The sequence below is a fragment of the Musca vetustissima genome, unplaced genomic scaffold (genome assembly GCF_032173495.1).
Source record: "Musca vetustissima isolate MV318-11 ecotype Yass unplaced genomic scaffold, APGP_CSIRO_Mvet_v1 utg1018, whole genome shotgun sequence".
NCBI classification, from domain to species: domain Eukaryota; kingdom Metazoa; phylum Arthropoda; class Insecta; order Diptera; family Muscidae; genus Musca; species Musca vetustissima.
In genome coordinates this window covers 87,290-107,253 of record NW_026875628.1, presented here as the reverse complement: position 1 = coordinate 107,253, position 19,964 = coordinate 87,290, and the positions used below count along the sequence as shown (strand labels likewise).

At 35.3% G+C, this 19,964-nt stretch overlaps 1 protein-coding gene across 1 annotated transcript; it reads right to left on the bottom strand.

Annotated features, from left to right (window-relative positions):
* Positions 1-2,524: 2,524 nt before the first annotated feature.
* LOC133338149 (probable multidrug resistance-associated protein lethal(2)03659) lies at positions 2,525-19,739 on the bottom strand. The gene is made up of 9 exons (XM_061546332.1): positions 19,662-19,739; positions 15,545-15,630; positions 10,763-10,922; positions 10,316-10,691; positions 9,523-10,247; positions 5,107-5,976; positions 4,584-5,047; positions 3,041-3,819; positions 2,525-2,980 (listed from the first exon to the last, which is right to left on the bottom strand). The coding sequence occupies exons 1-9, from the start codon at positions 19,736-19,738 to the stop codon at positions 2,525-2,527; spliced, it is 3,993 nt and encodes a 1,330-aa protein (XP_061402316.1). The 5' UTR covers position 19,739.
* Between the last annotated feature and the right edge of the window lie 225 nt (positions 19,740-19,964).

Genomic DNA, 19,964 nt, shown 5'->3' with positions numbered 1-19,964 from the left:
TACCACCCCGGGCCCATATTCGGTATTTTGGGGATCGTTTTTCATTTGTTTTTCAACTGAAACGGGTGTAATTTAGAATTTTTGGGTTTCATTTTTCTTCTTGTACGAAAAATTAGTAATATTGTACCAAGTTTTATGTTAGCTCTCCAAATGACGGTATTCACCCATATTCGGTATTTAGAGGATTTTCGGAACGCTATTCAACTGAATTGATTGTACTTTGTATAACACACACTTGTACTAAAACTGATTAATATTGACCCAAGTTTGAGGATAGCCGCAATATAACGGTAGCCCCAAGTCAGTATTTTCGGGATTTTGGTCAACCGAATTGGATGTAATTTTGTATATTGTATTCTCATTGACTATCAAATCTCACTACCAAAAACCAGTAAGGAAAATAGTAAAGTCGGGCGGGGCCGACTATATGATAACCTTCACCACTTTGGGTATATTCAACAAATGAATCCTAACAGACGTCGCATTTTTAAAGGACCAGTAAAATGAAATTGGATCCATAAACATGTCATTCTGCAACCAATACTAACTTTTTCATTTGGTTAGATAAAGAAGCTATATCTAAATCTAAACCGATTTACGGGAAACTTAACACACATTATTTTAGACCTAATGCATTACGCTGTGCCAAATTTCGTGCAAACAGAAAGATATTAAGGGACTTTGGTGCACCATTTACATTAAATCGGACAAAAATATATATGGGAGCTATACCTAAATCTGAACCGATCTTCAGGAAACTTACCACATATCGTTCTAGACCTAATTCATTACGCTGTGCCAAATTTCGTACAAATCGAAAGATATATAGAGACTTTGGTGCACCGTTTACATTAAATCGGACGAAAATATATATGGGAGCTATATCTAAATTTGAACCGATTTTCAGGACACTTACCACACATCATTCTAGAACTAATTCATTACGCTGTGTTGAATTTCGGCAAATAAAAGATACTAAGGGACTTTGGTGCACCACATACATTAAATCGGACGAAAATATATATGGGAGCTATATCTAAATCTGAACCGATTTTCAGGACACTTACCACACATCATTCTAGACCTAATTCATTACGCTGTGCCAAATTTCGTGCAAATCGAAAGATATATAGGGACTGTGGTACACCATTTACATTAAATCGGTCGAAAATATATATGGGAGCTATATCTAAATCTGAACCGATTTTCAGGAAACTTAACACACATCATTCTAGACCGAATTAATTACGCTGTGCCAAATTTCGTGCCAATCGAAGAATATATAGGAACTTTGGTGCACCATTTACATTAAATCGGACGAAAATATATATTGGAGCTATGTCTAAATCTGAACCGATTTTCACGAAACTTGGCCGACATCACTTCAGTATGCCGTGCCAAATTTCGTGCAAATCGAAAGATATATAGGGACTGTGGTAGACCATTTACTTAAATCGGACGAAAATATATATGGGAGCTATATCTAAATCTAGACCGATTTTCAGGAAACTTAACACACATCATACTAGACCTAATTTAGTACGCTGTGCCAAATTTCGGGCAAATCGAAAGATATATAGGGACATTGGTACACCATTTACATTAAATCGGACGAAAATATGTATGAGAGCTATATCTAAATCTGAACCGATTTTTCTCAATTTCAATAGGGTTCGTCTTTGGGCCAAATAAGTGACTTGTGCCATCCAATTCGGATAATAAATGTGACCTGCACTTTGTTTACAATTTAAGATGGACGGACATGCGTAAATCGACTCAGAAAGTGATTCTATGCATATTCTCAAAAGGAAGCATGTGTCTATCTCGATTCCTTTTGCCTGTAACAAACATATGCACAAAGACATAATACCCTGTACCACAGTGTGGTGAAGGGTATAATGATCGAAAAGCGGTCTGAGTAGCATATAATCCTTATCATACGACATTATTAATTTCCATTGAAGGTGTTCTACAACGAACTCCCAATTTCCCATTGACCAATGCTAAACTAATTAAAAGAAATAATATTAAATTTATAATTTATTAAAATAGTTAACATACATTTGTACTTTTTCGCTTTTTAGGTTTTAATACAAATACAGACACATCAACATTACATACATAATTATCTATGTATTTACATTTAGTATAGCCAAACACTTTAGGGTTCATTACAACTGAACTGTTTAGTTGGCTAAATTTTTTGGAGGGTTTTTACCTTAAAATTAAACTGAGTTTGTTAATAAAAACTGGCAAAAAACAGGGAAACGAAGTAAGGAAGGAAAAATCGAAAAATGAAATTTAACAGTAAAAAGGGCAAACCAAAATGAAACTACAACAACAAATCGTAGCACTTTATCTTTATGTAAATTCTGGATTTGTTGTTCGCGTTAGGCGCTTCTCTTTCGCATTTATTTCTATTACTTGTCCTGGAAAAAATATATATTTTTGGGTTTGTCAGTATTTTTTTTCCAAACACAGACTGGCTGACCGGCTGGCGGTTTAGTTCGTTACTGAACTATTACTACTGCTCCTTTTTGGCATGCAAATTATTCTCATGCGCCTTTTGGGCAACTTTGAATAAATTCTCAAAGGTGGCCTGGCCGGTCTGCTTAACCATTCCAAGGAAGATGCCAACCTTTGATTGGGTAAGCAGTTCATAGGGTGAGCCAAATTCAACAGCACGACCAGCATCCATAACCAAGACCTTATCGGAATCCATAACGGTGTGTAGACGATGGGCAATAGTGAGTACCGTACAATCTTGGAATTTATGGCGAATAGTTGTTTGAATCAAGGCATCCGTTTGGGGATCTACATTGGCGGTGGCTTCATCCATAACCAATATGCGATTTTCTCGTAGAATTGCACGAGCCAGACAAACCAATTGTCGTTGGCCCACACTAAAATTGGTACCACCCTCGGAGATTTTGGCATGCAGACCATTGGGCATTTCGGCCACAACATCTTTGAGTTTTACCTGGACGAAATCAATTTCAAATTAATTTAATGATTTTTTTGCAGAAATAATTTTTATTACCTCCCCCAATGCCTCCCACAACTTGGCATCTGAGTATTCATCGAATGGATCCAAATTATAACGCATAGTACCCGAAAACAGCACAGGTTCCTGAGGTATAATCGATATTTTCGATCGCAAATCATGCAGACCCATATCCTGAGTATCCCTTCTGTCAATTACAACAGCACCATCATTGAACGACAAACGGAAGAGAGCATTAATCAACGACGATTTGCCAGCTCCGGTACGACCCACAATACCAACTTTTTCAAATGGTTGAATAATGAAATTCAACGATTTCAAAACATATTCCGATTTCGGATCGGGAGCATATCGTAAACTTAAATTATCAAAGGCAATTTTGCCCTCTTCGGGCCATGATTTTGGTGGTTTCTTGCTAGGTTCAGATTCGAGATCACCCTCCGATTCAATAGTTTCATATTCGGCAACACGTTCCACCGATGTCATGGTATTTTCCATTTCGGCCGATTGTTTCATACCCCATTGGACCATACTAGTCAGACCCATGGCTTGGGTAATGGCCAAGCCAACATCACCACCATTTTCCGGGGAGAAGAGTAGGAAGCTGAGGGTAATAACTGCCAGGTATAGGACACAACAACAATCTAGCCAATAGCCGAAGGCACGGCTGGTCGACAGGAACATATAGAAACCGGAACTGTGCAGATCTTGATAGTTATCGAATTCGTGAATGAGAATTTCTTGGGCTTCAAAGGCACGGATGGTGGCAAGGCCATTTAATGAGGCTCCTAAATGGGTATAGATGGGGGAACGAGCTAAAAAAAAGTGAAAGAGAAGAAGAGAATAATTTTTAAAGGGTCCATAAGCGTGGATTTTTTAAGGAATAATTTTTAAGAGACCCATAATCGTGGAGTTTTTAAAAATAGGACCAGAAATATATATTTTTTCAAAGGCTAACACAGGCGTGCACAGCCTTGTTTTATATAAACAAATATTTTTTTCAAGGTCCAACACATGCGTGGATTTTTTAAAGAATATTTTTTATGGACCTACACATGGTGTGCATTTTTTAAAAAATATTTTTTTATGGATCTACAGAAGGCGTGTATTTTTTAAAGAATATTTTTTATGGACCTACACAAGGCGTGGATTTTTTAAAGAATATTTTTTATGGACCTACACAAGGCGTGGATTTTTTAAAGAATATTTTTTATGGACCTACACAAGGCGTGGATTTTTTAAAGAATATTTTTTATGGACCTACACAAGGCGTGGATTTTTTAAAGAATATTTTTTATGGACCTACATACAAGGCGTGGATTTTTTAAAGAATATTTTTTATGGACCTACACAAGGCGTGGATTTTTTAAAGAATATTTTTTATGGACCTACACAAGGCGTGGATTTTTTAAAGAATATTTTTTATGGACCTACACAAGGCGTGGATTTTTTAAAGAATATTTTTATGGACTTACACAAGGCGTGGATTTTTTAAAAAATATTTTTATGGACTTACACAAGGCGTGGATTTTTTGATAAAGAATGCTTTAAGGATCGATAAAAACATTTTTGCACTCACTTATAGCCTCCAATCGTTTAACATCCCGCGACGTTTTCAAATAGAACGAACGCAAAAAGTAGAAAATCGCAAACAGGATAACCGTGGCCAAAATATACCAAGGATTAACCACACACAGGACAATAACAATACCCATCATGGCTAAGAAAATTTGTATAACATCAATCATAACCTGTGGCAGAATTTCATCGACTTGACCCATATCTTTGGAGAAACGATTCAAAATACGACCTGATGGATTAGTGTTGAAGAAATACATTGTGGCACGGGTGACACCGACAAACATGTCGTTATGCAGACGGGTCGATGCATTCGAGGCCACATTGAAAAACATAAAACTGCGCAGTAGGGACACAACGATAATGCCCACATTGAGAGCGGTGAAAATATAAATATCCACGGGGTCAGTTTCGACTTCGGCGCCTGCAGGTAAATCGGGTAATTTATTTTCATTTTTGTTGACCCTAAAAGGGAGGGGGAGATTTTATTAGATATTCTTTAAAATCGGAAATTGATAACTTACCAATATGACAAAAACCAATCACCCGCCGAACCCAATGCCTGAGCTCCAAGACATAGTAAAACCATTAAGGCCAATGTGGGATAACTGCCACCGGCACCAAAATATTTCTTATACAATTTCCAACCGATTTCACCCTCCTCCCTTGCCTCCTCCATTTGTTTGGGTTCCACTTCTTCTACCGAATCCACTGTAGATGCCACTGAGCTGACACTTATTTGCCTTTTCCTTTGTTTACTATTTTGACGTGCCAATTTTTGTGCCTCACGTTCATCATCAGTTTTACCATCTGTTGGTTCCTCATTCTCCGCATCCTCATCTCCCTCACCATTATTCAATAGCAATTTGGCATAATCGAAACCACTTTGACGCATAGACTGATAAGTACCAACTGCCTTCACCTGGCCCTTATCCAAGATGACAATAACATCAGCCTGTTCCAAAAATTGTAGCTGATGGGTGACCAAAATAACGGTACGATCCCGCAGATATTGACGCATACACTGATCGAATAGATGGCGCCCAACATGAGTATCCACAGCAGAGAGGGGATCATCTAGGAGATATATGTCTGCTTGACGATATACGGCTCGGGCTAAATTGATGCGTGCCTTTTGTCCGCCCGACAATGAGGCACCACGTTCTCCAACGATCGTCTTATCGCCATAGGGTAATAGTTCGAAATCTCTTTCTAAGGCACATCGTTTTACAGTTAAATTGTAACGTTTCTTATCCATTGGCAAACCGAAGAGAATATTTTGACGAACGGTACCGGTGAAAAGCCAAGGTTCTTGTGAGGCGTAGGACACTGTTCCGTTCACGTTAATGGATCCGGAGGAGGGTTGTAATTCGCCAAGAATGGTTTGTATTAAACTGAAAGATGGAAAATTGTTAGAAGAAGTAGTTAATTTAGGTCGGGATGAAATTTCTATACCCTGAATCAGCAGAGTCGGACTCTCAAAGTAAATAAAATCGATCAGGTCTTTTATATGGGAGTTACCATGAGATTTTTTATTTTTGAACCTAAAGGAGGCGTGAAGTTTTTAAAGAATATTTTTTATGGACCTACACAAGGCATGATTATTATTTAAAAAATATTTTTTATTGACCTACTCAAGGTCACTACAAGGCGTGGATTTTTTTCAATATATTTTTTCAAAGGTCACCACATGACGTGGGTTTTTTAAAGAATATTTTTTTCAAGGGTCACTACAAGGCGTGGATTTTTTAAAGAATATTTTTTTCAAGGGTCTCTACAAGACGTGGATTTTTTAAAGAATATTTTTTCAAGGGTCACTACAAGGCGTGGATTTTTTAAAATATATTTTTTCAAGGTCACCACAGAGCGTGGATTTTTAAAGAATATTTTTTCAAGGGTCACCACATGACGTGGATTTTTTACAAAATATTTTTTCAAGGGTCACTACAAGGCGTGGATTTTTTAAAGAATATTTTTTTCAAGGGCCACTACAAGGCGTGGATTTTTTAAAGAATATTTTTTTCAAGGGTCACTACAAGGCGTGGATTTTTTAAAGAATATTTTTTTCAAGGGTCACTACAAGGCGTGGATTTTTTAAAGAATATTTTTTTCAAGGGTCACTACAAGGCGTGGATTTTTTAAAGAATATTTTTTTCAAGGGTCACTACAAGGCGTGGATTTTTTAAAGAATATTTTTTTCAAGGGTCACTACAAGGCGTGGATTTTTTAAAGAATATTTTTTTCAAGGGTCACTACAAGGCGTGGATTTTTTAAAGAATATTTTTTTCAAGGGTCACTACAAGGCGTGGATTTTTTTAAAGAATATTTTTTTCAAGGGTCACTACAAGGCGTGGATTTTTTAAAGAATATTTTTTTCAAGGGTCACTACAAGGCGTGGATTTTTTAAAGAATATTTTTTTCAAGGGTCACTACAAGGCGTGGATTTTTTAAAGAATATTTTTTTCAAGGGTCACTACAAGGCGTGGATTTTTTAAAGAATATTTTTTTCAAGGGTCACTACAAGGCGTGGATTTTTTAAAGAATATTTTTTTCAAGGGTCACTACAAGGCGTGGATTTTTTAAAGAATATTTTTTTCAAGGGCCACTACAAGGCGTGGATTTTTTAAAGAATATTTTTTTCAAGGGTCACTACAAGGCGTGGATTTTTTAAAGAATATTTTTTTTCAAGGGTCACTACAAGGCGTGGATTTTTTAAAGAATATTTTTTTTCAAGGGTCACTACAAGGCGTGGATTTTTTAAAGAATATTTTTTTCAAGGGTCACTACAAGGCGTGGATTTTTTAAAGAATATTTTTTTCAAGGGTCACTACAAGGCGTGGATTTTTTAAAGAATATTTTTTTCAAGGGTCACTACAAGGCGTGGATTTTTTAAAGAATATTTTTTTCAAGGGTCACTACAAGGCGTGGATTTTTTAAAGAATATTTTTTTCAAGGGTCACTACAAGGCGTGGATTTTTTAAAGAATATTTTTTTCAAGGGTCACTACAAGGCGTGGATTTTTTAAAGAATATTTTTTTCAAGGGTCACTACAAGGCGTGGATTTTTTAAAGAATATTTTTTTCAAGGGTCACTACAAGGCGTGGATTTTTTAAAGAATATTTTTTTCAAGGGTCACTACAAGGCGTGGATTTTTTAAAGAATATTTTTTTCAAGGGTCACTACAAGGCGTGGATTTTTTAAAGAATATTTTTTTCAAGGGTCACTACAAGGCGTGGATTTTTTAAAGAATATTTTTTTCAAGGGTCACTACAAGGCGTGGATTTTTTAAAGAATATTTTTTTCAAGGGTCACTACAAGGCGTGGATTTTTTAAAGAATATTTTTTTCAAGGGTCACTACAAGGCGTGGATTTTTTAAAGAATATTTTTTTCAAGGGTCACTACAAGGCGTGGATTTTTTAAAGAATATTTTTTTCAAGGGTCACTACAAGGCGTGGATTTTTTAAAGAATATTTTTTTCAAGGGTCACTACAAGGCGTGGATTTTTTAAAGAATATTTTTTTCAAGGGTCACTACAAGGCGTGGATTTTTTAAAGAATATTTTTTTCAAGGGTCACTACAAGGCGTGGATTTTTTAAAGAATATTTTTTTCAAGGGTCACTACAAGGCGTGGATTTTTTAAAGAATATTTTTTTCAAGGGTCACTACAAGGCGTGGATTTTTTAAAGAATATTTTTTTCAAGGGTCACTACAAGGCGTGGATTTTTTAAAGAATATTTTTTTCAAGGGTCACTACAAGGCGTGGATTTTTTAAAGAATATTTTTTTCAAGGGTCACTACAAGGCGTGGATTTTTTAAAGAATATTTTTTTCAAGGGTCACTACAAGGCGTGGATTTTTTAAAGAATATTTTTTTCAAGGGTCACTACAAGGCGTGGATTTTTTTAAAGAATATTTTTTTCAAGGGTCACTACAAGGCGTGGATTTTTTAAAGAATATTTTTTTCAAGGGTCACTACAAGTGGATTTTTTAAAGAATATTTTTTTCAAGGGTCACTACAAGGCGTGGATTTTTTAAAGAATATTTTTTTCAAGGGTCACTACAAGGCGTGGATTTTTTAAAGAATATTTTTTTCAAGGGTCACTACAAGGCGTGGATTTTTTAAAGAATATTTTTTTCAAGGGTCACTACAAGGCGTGGATTTTTTAAAGAATATTTTTTTCAAGGGTCACTACAAGGCGTGGATTTTTTAAAGAATATTTTTTTCAAGGGTCACTACAAGGCGTGGATTTTTTAAAGAATATTTTTTTCAAGGGTCACTACAAGGCGTGGATTTTTTAAAGAATATTTTTTTCAAGGGTCACTACAAGGCGTGGATTTTTTAAAGAATATTTTTTTCAAGGGTCACTACAAGGCGTGGATTTTTTAAAGAATATTTTTTTCAAGGGTCACTACAAGGCGTGGATTTTTTAAAGAATATTTTTTTCAAGGGTCACTACAAGGCGTGGATTTTTTAAAGAATATTTTTTTCAAGGGTCACTACAAGGCGTGGATTTTTTAAAGAATATTTTTTTCAAGGGTCACTACAAGGCGTGGATTTTTTAAAGAATATTTTTTTCAAGGGTCACTACAAGGCGTGGATTTTTTAAAGAATATTTTTTTCAAGGGTCACTACAAGGCGTGGATTTTTTAAAGAATATTTTTTTCAAGGGTCACTACAAGGCGTGGATTTTTTAAAGAATATTTTTTTCAAGGGTCACTACAAGGCGTGGATTTTTTAAAGAATATTTTTTTCATGGGTCACTACAAGGCGTGGATTTTTTAAAGAATATTTTTTTCAAGGGTCACTACAAGGCGTGGATTTTTTAAAGAATATTATTTTCAAGGGTCACTACAAGGCGTGGATTTTTTAAAGAATATTTTTTTCAAGGGTCACTACAAGGCGTGGATTTTTTTTAAAGAATTCAATATTTGGAACTTACGTCGATTTACCCGCTCCCACGGGTCCAATTACCGCTATCAATTGTTTCTCTTTAAATTCCAGTGTAACATTTTCCAGATTATTTTCCGATGCCTCGGGATTCCATTTGGCAGTTAAATTGTTGATCAAAATACCCGGCTCCTTCGTGGGTTCCGCTCTCACTTCCACAATTTTACCATTTTCACTAACAATGGCCGGAATCATTTTCGCCTTGGCTGCAGGGTTTTCCGACATCTTCACTTCATCCAGCAGCATAAATTTTTGTATTCTACGAAATGAGACCATAATTTCGGCAATCTGAGTCACTGCCATGGGGAAATAGACCGTCATTGTAACTCTGAGAAGACCATAAAATGCGGTGACCACAAAAGCCTTTTCGGCGGTAAGAAAATTTCCCAGCAGCACATAACCCACCAGACTGCTAAAGATGGAAATTCTCGAGATGAACATAATGAAGGACCCAATAATGCCACGAATGTAATTCACATAGCGAATGGCTTTCATTTCCTTGCGTCGAGCATAATCGACCATTTTACCGAATGGTATTTCCCAGGCATACATTTTAATGACCTGTATGCCGGATATGATTTCGTTCATAAGGCGTACTCGTTCATCTGTGCAGAGGGCGGTGCGAAGACGTAACATGGAGGTCTTTTTGCCCATGTAGCCTTGAATGGGCACAAAGAGTAACATTACAATGACACCAATCAGGGCACTTAGACCAATCTGAAAGTGAGAGGAATCACATTTTTTAAAACTATGGGTAAAATATATGTAAATTCGAGTATCCTTACCTCCTTATATATGAAAAATGTAACCAAAATTATTTCCAAAGGGCCAATCCATATAAAATGCATATGTATAACGGAGGTATCCAATCGTCCCACATCATTTGATATTAAATTGACCATTTGACCGGAGGTTGTATTAACCATGGCAGTTTTACTTAGTCGCAATGCCTTACGATAAATCATACTACAAATGGCCACACGAACTTTCATACCCGAATGGACGATGCCCAACATGGTGGGATGCATAAATACCACACTACCAATACTGGCCAAAATAACACCCAAGGCATACAGAAACGGTTGGGTTTGATCGGATTTATCTGTGTCGGGATCAGCATAATATGACACCAGGGCACCCAAAAATAATGGCTGAGAACATCTGAACGAGAGATTTTGTTATCGATTTTAATATTGTCATCTATAGAATGTACCCTTTCTACCCTTACTTACCTCAGAAATATTTCAAACAAAAACATCAGCACACCCAGCAGCATATAATGCAAGCCAAAGACCTTTATTGTGGCCTTAACCAAACTGGGTTCTTTGCCTTTGCGACGACTCTTCGCCAATTCTTCCTCCCATGCCTGACTCAGCTTGTGGCCCATGAGATCTGTTAAATTATCATAAACAAATTAGGAAGAGAGTGAGAGATAAGAATGGTGGCGGCGATAAATTATTGTGTGTAGTAAAATCTGACATTTTTATACAGCTTAAGTAAACATTGTTAACTATTTTATTCAGCAGCGGATAGGTGTAATACGATTTATATTATAATCATAAAAAGATAATCGGGGTTGATATATTTTTATTAAAGAATAAATAAAAGTTCATATATGATGCTACTATGTTCACTGAATTACTCAGAGGTAAACTAATATATTGCATTTATTGTGGGCAGAATACGAGGGCGGATTTATAATTTAATAACCAGTGAGGGGAGCAGTATAGTCGGACAGGGCCGACCATACGATACCTTACACAACTACCACGGAATTCTAACTTTCTGCGGACATATTTTCCGAATATTACTATTCATATTCAGTACAGCCCTTATATTTAATTGTCCAGGTTCCCTTCACCGTGGGTTGTGTTGTGATGTTCAGCCTATTATTGGCATCGACTCGATGCCAAAAAAATAAGTATTCGCTCCACTTCATCCCATAATTATAATCTGATCATCACCGAAAGTTATAAGCGTTGTCCTTGGCCATAACCGGAACCTCGTGGAAAATTTAAAAGCGATCAGCGCTATATTTCCGGTCTATTTGACCCGCTAAATATTGACCGATATTTATGAAAACATGCATACTTATTCTTTGGCCCGATCCCCTTCTCTATGTAAAAATTCGCGATGTTTGGGTCATAATTGCGGCGTCTAGAGCGACCAGAAAAACCGACAAAAATTAAGTATTTGGTCCATTTCATTCCCTAAATATTGACCGATCTTTACCAAAAACAATAGGGGTCTTCATTGACCAGAACCCATCATACATGCAAAATTTCGTGAAGATTGGTCCATAAGTGTGGCCTGTATCGTGTTTACAAAATATAATGGACAGACGGACGAACACACATGTCTAGATCGACTCAGCTAGTCGAGATATGACGATCGGTATACTAGGACCAATATTTCGCGGCGTTACAAACTCTTGGGGCTGCACAAAGCTATAATACCCTGACAACATAGTTGTGTAGGGTATAAAAAGAAACAAAAAAATTTAAATTGGGCAGGACTTTTATGTGTGGGCTATGTCAAAATATGGACAAAAAGACAATAGTGATTAACTCTCCAATGTCCCAGAATGACAAGTTACAGCCACTACAATGATAATATATATTAATCATTTTGTGTATAGTTGTACAGTCACATCCGTTGGATAGTCGCGTTTCCCCCCTCAAAGCCTTCAAAAACCGTTGGATAGTCGCATTTCCCCCCTCAAAGCCTTCAAAAACCCGAAAATTGCCCCATGTCGTTATATGGAAGCTATGCCAAAAAGGGAAATCAATATTCATAATATTCGATAGAAAGATTTGATCCCCCATTAGATCCTGAAAAATCCAATTAAAATCAATTAGTCTGAAAAACGTGAACCAACCGGAAATAGGCCAATATTTTTGTAGGGAAAACCGAATATCCAAAATATACAGTAGTAACAGCGTAATCTGGGGGGTACTCTCCCGAAAAAGTGATAATGATAATTTTAGTAGGATGATTTTCAACCTGGATCTGTTTTGTAAAAAAGCGTCCCCAAAAAAGTACCCCCACCCCGCCTCATGGGGATCACTATTGTAATTTGTTTGGATTTTCACGAGCGTATTAGGAACCTATATTTTTTTCAAGAATTGAATTCAATCTTGACCGATGTTCGTTCGAAGGCAAGCACGTCCTGGACTGGTTTGCAGTGAAATATTGGCATGCTTGGGTATTTCATCCACTAATTTTTTCAGTATGATCAAGGTCCTATCATATCATAGGCATTTTCCTAGGAGCCCTATTAATGTTCGATATTTTAATTGTGATATTCATGGTGGAGGGTAAAACAAGTAAGGAAAGCAGTAAAGTCGGGCGGGCCGACTATAAGATACCCTTCACCACTTTGGATATATTCAACATGAATCCTAATAGACGTCGCATTTTAAAAGGACCATCAAAACTAAATTGGATCCATAAACATGTCATTCTGCAGCCTATACTGATTTTTTCATTTGGTCGGATATAGAAGCTATATCTAAATCTGAACCGATTTCAACGATTTCAGGAAATTTAACACACATCATTCTAGACCTAATTCATTACGCTGTGCCAAATTTCGTGCAAACCGAAAGATATTAAGGGACTTTGGTACACCATTTACCTTAAATTGGACGAAAATATATATGGAGGCTATATCTAAATCTGAACCGATTTTCACCAAACTCAGCACACATCACTCTGCACCTAATACAGAACGCTTTGCCAAGTTTCGTGTGAATCGAAAGATATATAGGGACTTTGGTGCACTATTTACCTAAAATCGGACGAAAATTTATATGGAGCTATATCTAAATCTGAACCGATTTTCACGAAATTTAACACACATCGTTCTAGACTTAATTCAATACGCTATGACAAATTTCGTGCAAATCGAAGGATATATAGGGACTTTGGTGCACTATTTACCTAAAATCGGACGAAAATTTATATGGAGCTATATCTAAATCTGAACCGATTTTCACGAAATTTAACACACATTGTTCTAGACTTAATTCAATACGCTATGACAAATTTCGTGCAAATCGAAGGATATATAGGGACTTTTGTGCACTATTTACCTAAAATCGGACGAAAATTTATATGGGAGCTGTATCTAAATCTGAACCGATTTTTTCCAATTTCAATAGAGTTCGTCCTTGGGCCAAATAAGTGAACTGTGTCAAATTTCATCCAAATCGGATCATAAATGCGACCTGTACTTTGTTAACAAAAATACATGGACGGACAGACGGACGGACAGACGGATTTGCATATTCTCAAAAGGAACCATGTGTCTCGTTTCCTTTTGCCTGTTACAAACATATGCACAAAGACATAATACCCTGTACCACAGTGTGGTGAAGGGTATAAATATCCTGATTATGAATATATATACCTTATGGGGTCTCCTGTTGATATTTCTGTATTGACAATTTTAATGTACAATACACCTCATGACTATAAAAGGTGGAACATCGATTGAGACAACTAGAAGACATTGGGAGCCAAATCAGGGCCACCAATTCCATAAAGGGGAACACATATTATTTCGATCTGGTGTTCATGCAGTATAATTGGATCGAAAACCTATCTTAAACAAATGTGGTATTATATTATGAGGGCAACACTTAAATGTGTTGTACAAGGAGAACTCCAAATACAAAATTACAGTGTAGTTAGTTGGAAAATATGTCCAAAATAGCGCATACTGGAAGTACCGTCATATAGTGGCTACCCTGAACAGACAGATTTTAATCCAGTTGGCTCTTAATGGGTTTTGAGGTTCTCATTGGAGTACCTATATTCCTACAAAAATCCAAGTCTCAATCTATGGGTATAGTCACCTTTATATGAATTTTGATGATACTAGTCATTTTCAATCTAAGTTCGGTTCATAAGGGCGATTAAACCATTTCTTGTCTTTGAGGACCATATCTGAAATGTAATGAGCTATATTTGTAAAGAATATTTAGAAGTCAAAAATCGTGTCTTGTGCTATTCAGTTTCAATAAAATGAGGTACCTCAACATTCCTCATTTGATCTGATTGAGAACCCTTAACCTACAATAGCCACAAACAAAACTGTTTTCATTAATTTTAGAGAAATCAGCAAAAAAGTCATCACACCATACTTCAAAAATGTAAGTTATGGTCCATTTATCTTTTTGCCCGTTTAAAATATTATAGCCACTCATTGAGCACCAAACTGTTTTTTTTTCGTGCATTTTTTACAAGAAATCTAAAAAATTTCTTAGACGATTTTTTTCTGATACGTCACAGCATAAGCACCACTTTCTCGCATAGTGTAAATACCTATAATGTCTAAGTGAAATCATGTTGGGAAATCAATTTAGATTAAATGTTAAATATTTGCAAATTTAGCTATTTCTTTGCGTTTTTGTCATTATTTTTTGTTTGACAGGTTGTTCAAATATCCCTATGATATCGCCGAAAACCCGAGAAATGAAATTACTTTATCAATTGAGCAGATGGGCTTTCTGAATAAATCGAGAAAATGTGTGTTTTTTTCGAGTAAATATTGATGGAGGTTCTAGTTGCTGTGTTTCTTTTATTTCAAGTGCCAATTGTATAAATAAATGTCCATTCGAATGTATTGTGGTTCACTTTTTTTTCTACTGTCTCTCACGGAACTCCCACTCTAATATCGGTACTTGAAAACTTTGCTAATCAATTTATAATCTCAAAAATAACCAAATCAAATAATCTTATCAGCAATGCCTAGAGTACAATTTGAGTAATTATTTAGTCCAATAGAATTTAGATAACAATTGAATTGAATTTAGATAACAAACATAGTCTGATTTGACTTGAAGGAAATAAACGTCTGCATAATGTTGTAATAATAATGGAAATGGAAAGTTAATTTAAAAAAAACGTTTATTAACCTTGGAAAAAAGTAGCATTGACATTATATTTTATTTAGGAAATCATAAAATGATTTGACATTTCTTTGTAGATATAGATGTGTATGTACTTACCAGATTTATGTTCTTTGAGGGCACGAAAAAGATCTGATTCATCTAACACCTTTTTCCGTCCCTTGAAAAATGTCGGCATTGTAAAACTGAAATTAACACGAAAATAATGATAATGTTGTTTAATTAATCGTAATCTATAGATGGAATCATATCTATAAAAGTTTCTAATGAAATATTAATAGGTGTTGGTAGTTAGATAAACATTCGCCAAATTATTGAGATTTATATTGCTACGAGTATATGTGAAAAAATGTTAATGAAAATAGTCCATATAATAATATCGAAAAAAAATCCACTACCACATAAAAAATATTTATTCGAAACATGTACACAACAGACTATCATTAAAACTTTATTTTTAACATGTAATAAAGTATTTAAGTTCCTCCACCATGAGTCACATATTCAAAATTTCTTTAAAAATAGGAACCTTTATATGCCGACTAATACTTTGTTTATATTCCCAAAATATTAAATACCCAATTATCTATAGTAAAGTGATTCACTGACTGACTGATTGACTGACTGATTTAACGATTTATCAACGCCCAGACGAAACGGCTGAAGCTAGAATCTTGAAATTTTGGGTGAGGGTCACTCTTGGCCCAAATGTGACAGATAAGGCTGGGTTTTTGGAAATTCGTACTAGAACGGTACGAAAAGTACTAATACTATACTAATAAAAGAGTAACGATTACTGATTTAACGATTCATCAACGGCCAGACGAAACGGCTGAAGCTAGAATCTTGAAGTTTTGGGTGAGGGTCACTCTTGGTCCAAAGGTGACAGATAAGGCTGGGTTTTTTGGAAATTCGTACTAGAACGGTAGGAAAAGTACTAAATGTGATACCATTTGTTTTTGGCGAACTGGTGGAGCTAGAACTCTGAAATTTGGGTTGGTGGTCGTTGATTGACTGTAGGATAGATGTACTAAAGGGTTTTTGGAAATTCGAACTATAACTATCCGAAAAGTACGAAAATGTACTAAATTTGGTACAATTTCGTAGCATGTGAATGGATTGAGCTAAAAACTTGAAATTTGGAATGTAAAATAGCGTTGAGAAGTAGGGTAGATATGAGGAGAGTTTGGAAAGCGTGTACTCATGTGTACGAAAAGTACTATATGGTACTATATTTGGTACAAATTTGATTTGGAGGTACAAATCGAGCTGGGATCCGTCGGAGTGTAGGATTGGGATATGCACGTAGTTTTGGAAATTTTTACTTATGTGTATAAAAAGTACTAAATCGTACTATAATTGATACAATTTGGATTTGAGTGAAGCGATAGAGCTGGAACAATGAAGTTTGGAGATAGGGTCATTGTAGGGATGTAGGATTAGGGTCAGGATTCAGTTTAAGAAAATAATACTTATGGGTACTAAATGATACTAAATTTGGTACAATTTGAATTTTAGGTGAACCAATAGAGCTAGAATCATGAAATTTGGAGTCAGGATCACTGTTGAGGTGTAAGATTGAAATATGTAGGAAGTTTTAGAAATTTGTACTAATGTTACTAAATTTGGTACAACTTAAATTGTGGGTGAAGCGATAAAGTTTGAATCCTGAAATTTTGATTCAGGATCACTGTGGAGGTGTAGGATTGGAGTATGTAGGAAGTTTTGGAAATTGGTACTACTATGTACTAAATTTAGTCCAATTTGAATTGTGGGTGAACCGATAGAGTTGCAACCCTGAATCTTGGATTTAGTATCACTGTAGGGGTGTAGGTTTGGGGTAAGAAGGAGGTTTTGGAAATTCGATCTATTGTGTACTAAATTTGGTACCATTTGAATTGTGGGTGAACCTATAGAGTTGGAATCCAAAAACTTGTATTTAGGATCACTGTGGGGATGTAGGATTGAGGTATGTAGGAAGTTTTGGAAAGTGGTACTACTGTGTACTAACTTTGGTACAATTTGAATTGTGGGTCAACCGATAAAGTTAGAATCCTGAAACTTGGATTTAGGATGACTGTGGGGGTGTAGGAAGTTTTGGACATTGGTACAACTACGTATTAAATTTGGTACAATTTGAATTGTGGGTGAACCAATAGAGTTGGAATCCTGAAGCTTGCATTTAGGATGACTGTGCGGGTGTAGGATTGAGGTATGTAGGAAGTTTTGGACATTGGTACAACTATGTACTAAATTTGCTACAATTTGAATTGTGGGTGAACCAATAGAGTTGGAATCCTGAAACTTGGATTTAGGATCACTGTGGGAGTGCATGTTTGGGTTAAGTAGGAAGTTTTGGAAATTCGTACTACTGTGTTCTAAATTTGATACTATTTGGATTATAATTAAGATTTTATCTAATTCATGATTTCAATTTGATTGCATGATGTAGGTAGAAATGGAAATTTTTACTTATGTGTTCTAAGTGAACCGATAGAATCCTGAAATTTGGAATTAAGATTAAGGTATGTGGGAAGTGTTGGAAATTCGTACTTATGATTGCTAAAGTAGGTAGTTATGGAAATTTATATTAATGTGCACTAACTGATACTCAATTTGGATTTGGGTGATTTTTTTTTCAAAATAAGTATAACAAGAGTACAAATGGTAAAAATTACACCAAATTTAGTATAGAGGTACATTTCTGCTGCGGTCGGAATGGGTGTGTAGGGTTGAGATACAGAGGTATATTTGAGAACATACTATGGTACTAAATGGTTCTTAAATTTTAATAATGGTCGATATAGGATGGTTTTAAATACATCCCACATTCGCTAACGAAGTAGCGGGTATATGCTAGTAGACAATAAGGATGAAAAATTAGATAAGGCTAGGCTAAAATTAAGCGGGACCTCTGTATGTTTTTACCAACATGGCCTATAATGAAAAGTATTTTCTTTACTAATAGCCTCATTTTTTAAAACCTATAATGACAATTTTTCGAAATGTTAAATTATAGCATTTTCGGTCGGTGGAAGGTATAAAAACTCCGTACTCAGATAGTCAATGAAAAATTAAGATAATAAATGTACTTTTCCGAAAAAATAATTTAAAATCCATAAGTAAAACATAAACAATCTTATTTTCACCAGTAGGCGAAGCAGTGATAGCCTACACAACTACCACTGAACTTTAATTCTCAGTGGATCCATATTTCGCATCTGGAAAATATTTCGCGATGTCATCTGCTCTTCTTCCTTACCATGCCATAATAAGACTTATATTTTGTTATTTTACACACAAAATCGTGGCTCATTTGACCTGTTAAGTATTGACCGATCATTATCAAAACATTAATATTAATTAGTTGGTCAGATATCCTTCTCTTGTTATGATGTTCGCCTTGTAGTAGTGGCCTCTATAGCGACTGGAGAACCCATACAAAATAAAGTTTTCGGTTTATTTTTTCCTCTAAATACTAGCTGATCATCACTGAATATTATAGGCGTCGTGCTTGACCATAAACGGAATTTCATGTACAATTCCAAAGCGATCATCAGGACATGGATATAGAAATACTTAATAATATCAGAATAGAAATATACACACCATGGAATGCAACTTTTTCATAAATAAATACCGATTATCATAAAAGGAACAATGCTTGTTTTCGTCAATTCTGACGTTCGGGTCATAATTGTGGCCTCTAGAACGGCCAGAAAAAAACATACAACAATAAGGTTTTTGGTTCATTTGATAATTTGATAAATATTAACCAATCTTTACCAAAAATAGGGTTCTTCGAACCTACATTTCCGATTACCGATTGGTCCATAAATGTGGCATTTACTGTGTTTACAATCTAAACTATCTAAACGGCGATTTTTTAATTCATTTTTTTTCAAGGATTATCTACAGCGTTTATTTTTATTTAATTTATTTGAAGATTTTTTATTTATTATATTATATATTTTTTGGTACCAAATCCTATTTTGCTTTTGTCATAAATAAAATAAATTTTGTGTGAGCGGCGCTAACAATAACACTTGAATTTTAATTTTTTTTATTTTATTTGCTATTTCAAAAACCGAGGGTCATATATTGGATTTGAACAAATGTAATTATGTTTAATTGAATCTATTATCATATCAATGATTATCAATTATTCTACACTATTTCACCGCAAAAGTTTTCCGTAAACGATAAGAAAACTCACCAAAACATTAACGACGATAAAGGATTTGAAGATTCGCGCGGATTCTCCGGCAGTTCATCTGCCTTGAAGGATTGCATTTTGAAATAATTTAATTTTCTTCACTTTTAGCACTTATTTCGAATATGTTTCCTTTTCACAAAATTTTCAATATTTATTTTCCTTTTTAAATTCTCTTTTATTTTTCAATTTCAACGATCACACATTTAATATGTATTTTTTGTTTTCTTTCCACAGATTTCCAATATTTTCTCAAAACTATTAAATTTTCACTTGCCGACGTTCGTTCTATTTCGCAATCTGCAC

Excerpts from the sequence above, each read along its gene's own strand:
- LOC133338149 (XM_061546332.1), bottom strand. The coding sequence starts at position 19,738 with ATGCAATCCTTCAAGGCAGATGAACTGCCGGAGAATCCGCGCGAATCT. Across the intron at positions 5,048-5,106 it reads GATTGGTTTTTGTCATATTG|GGTCAACAAAAATGAAAATA; the intron begins GTAAGTTATCAA and ends CCTCCCTTTTAG. Across the intron at positions 2,981-3,040 it reads TGTGGGAGGCATTGGGGGAG|GTAAAACTCAAAGATGTTGT; the intron begins GTAATAAAAATT and ends GATTTCGTCCAG.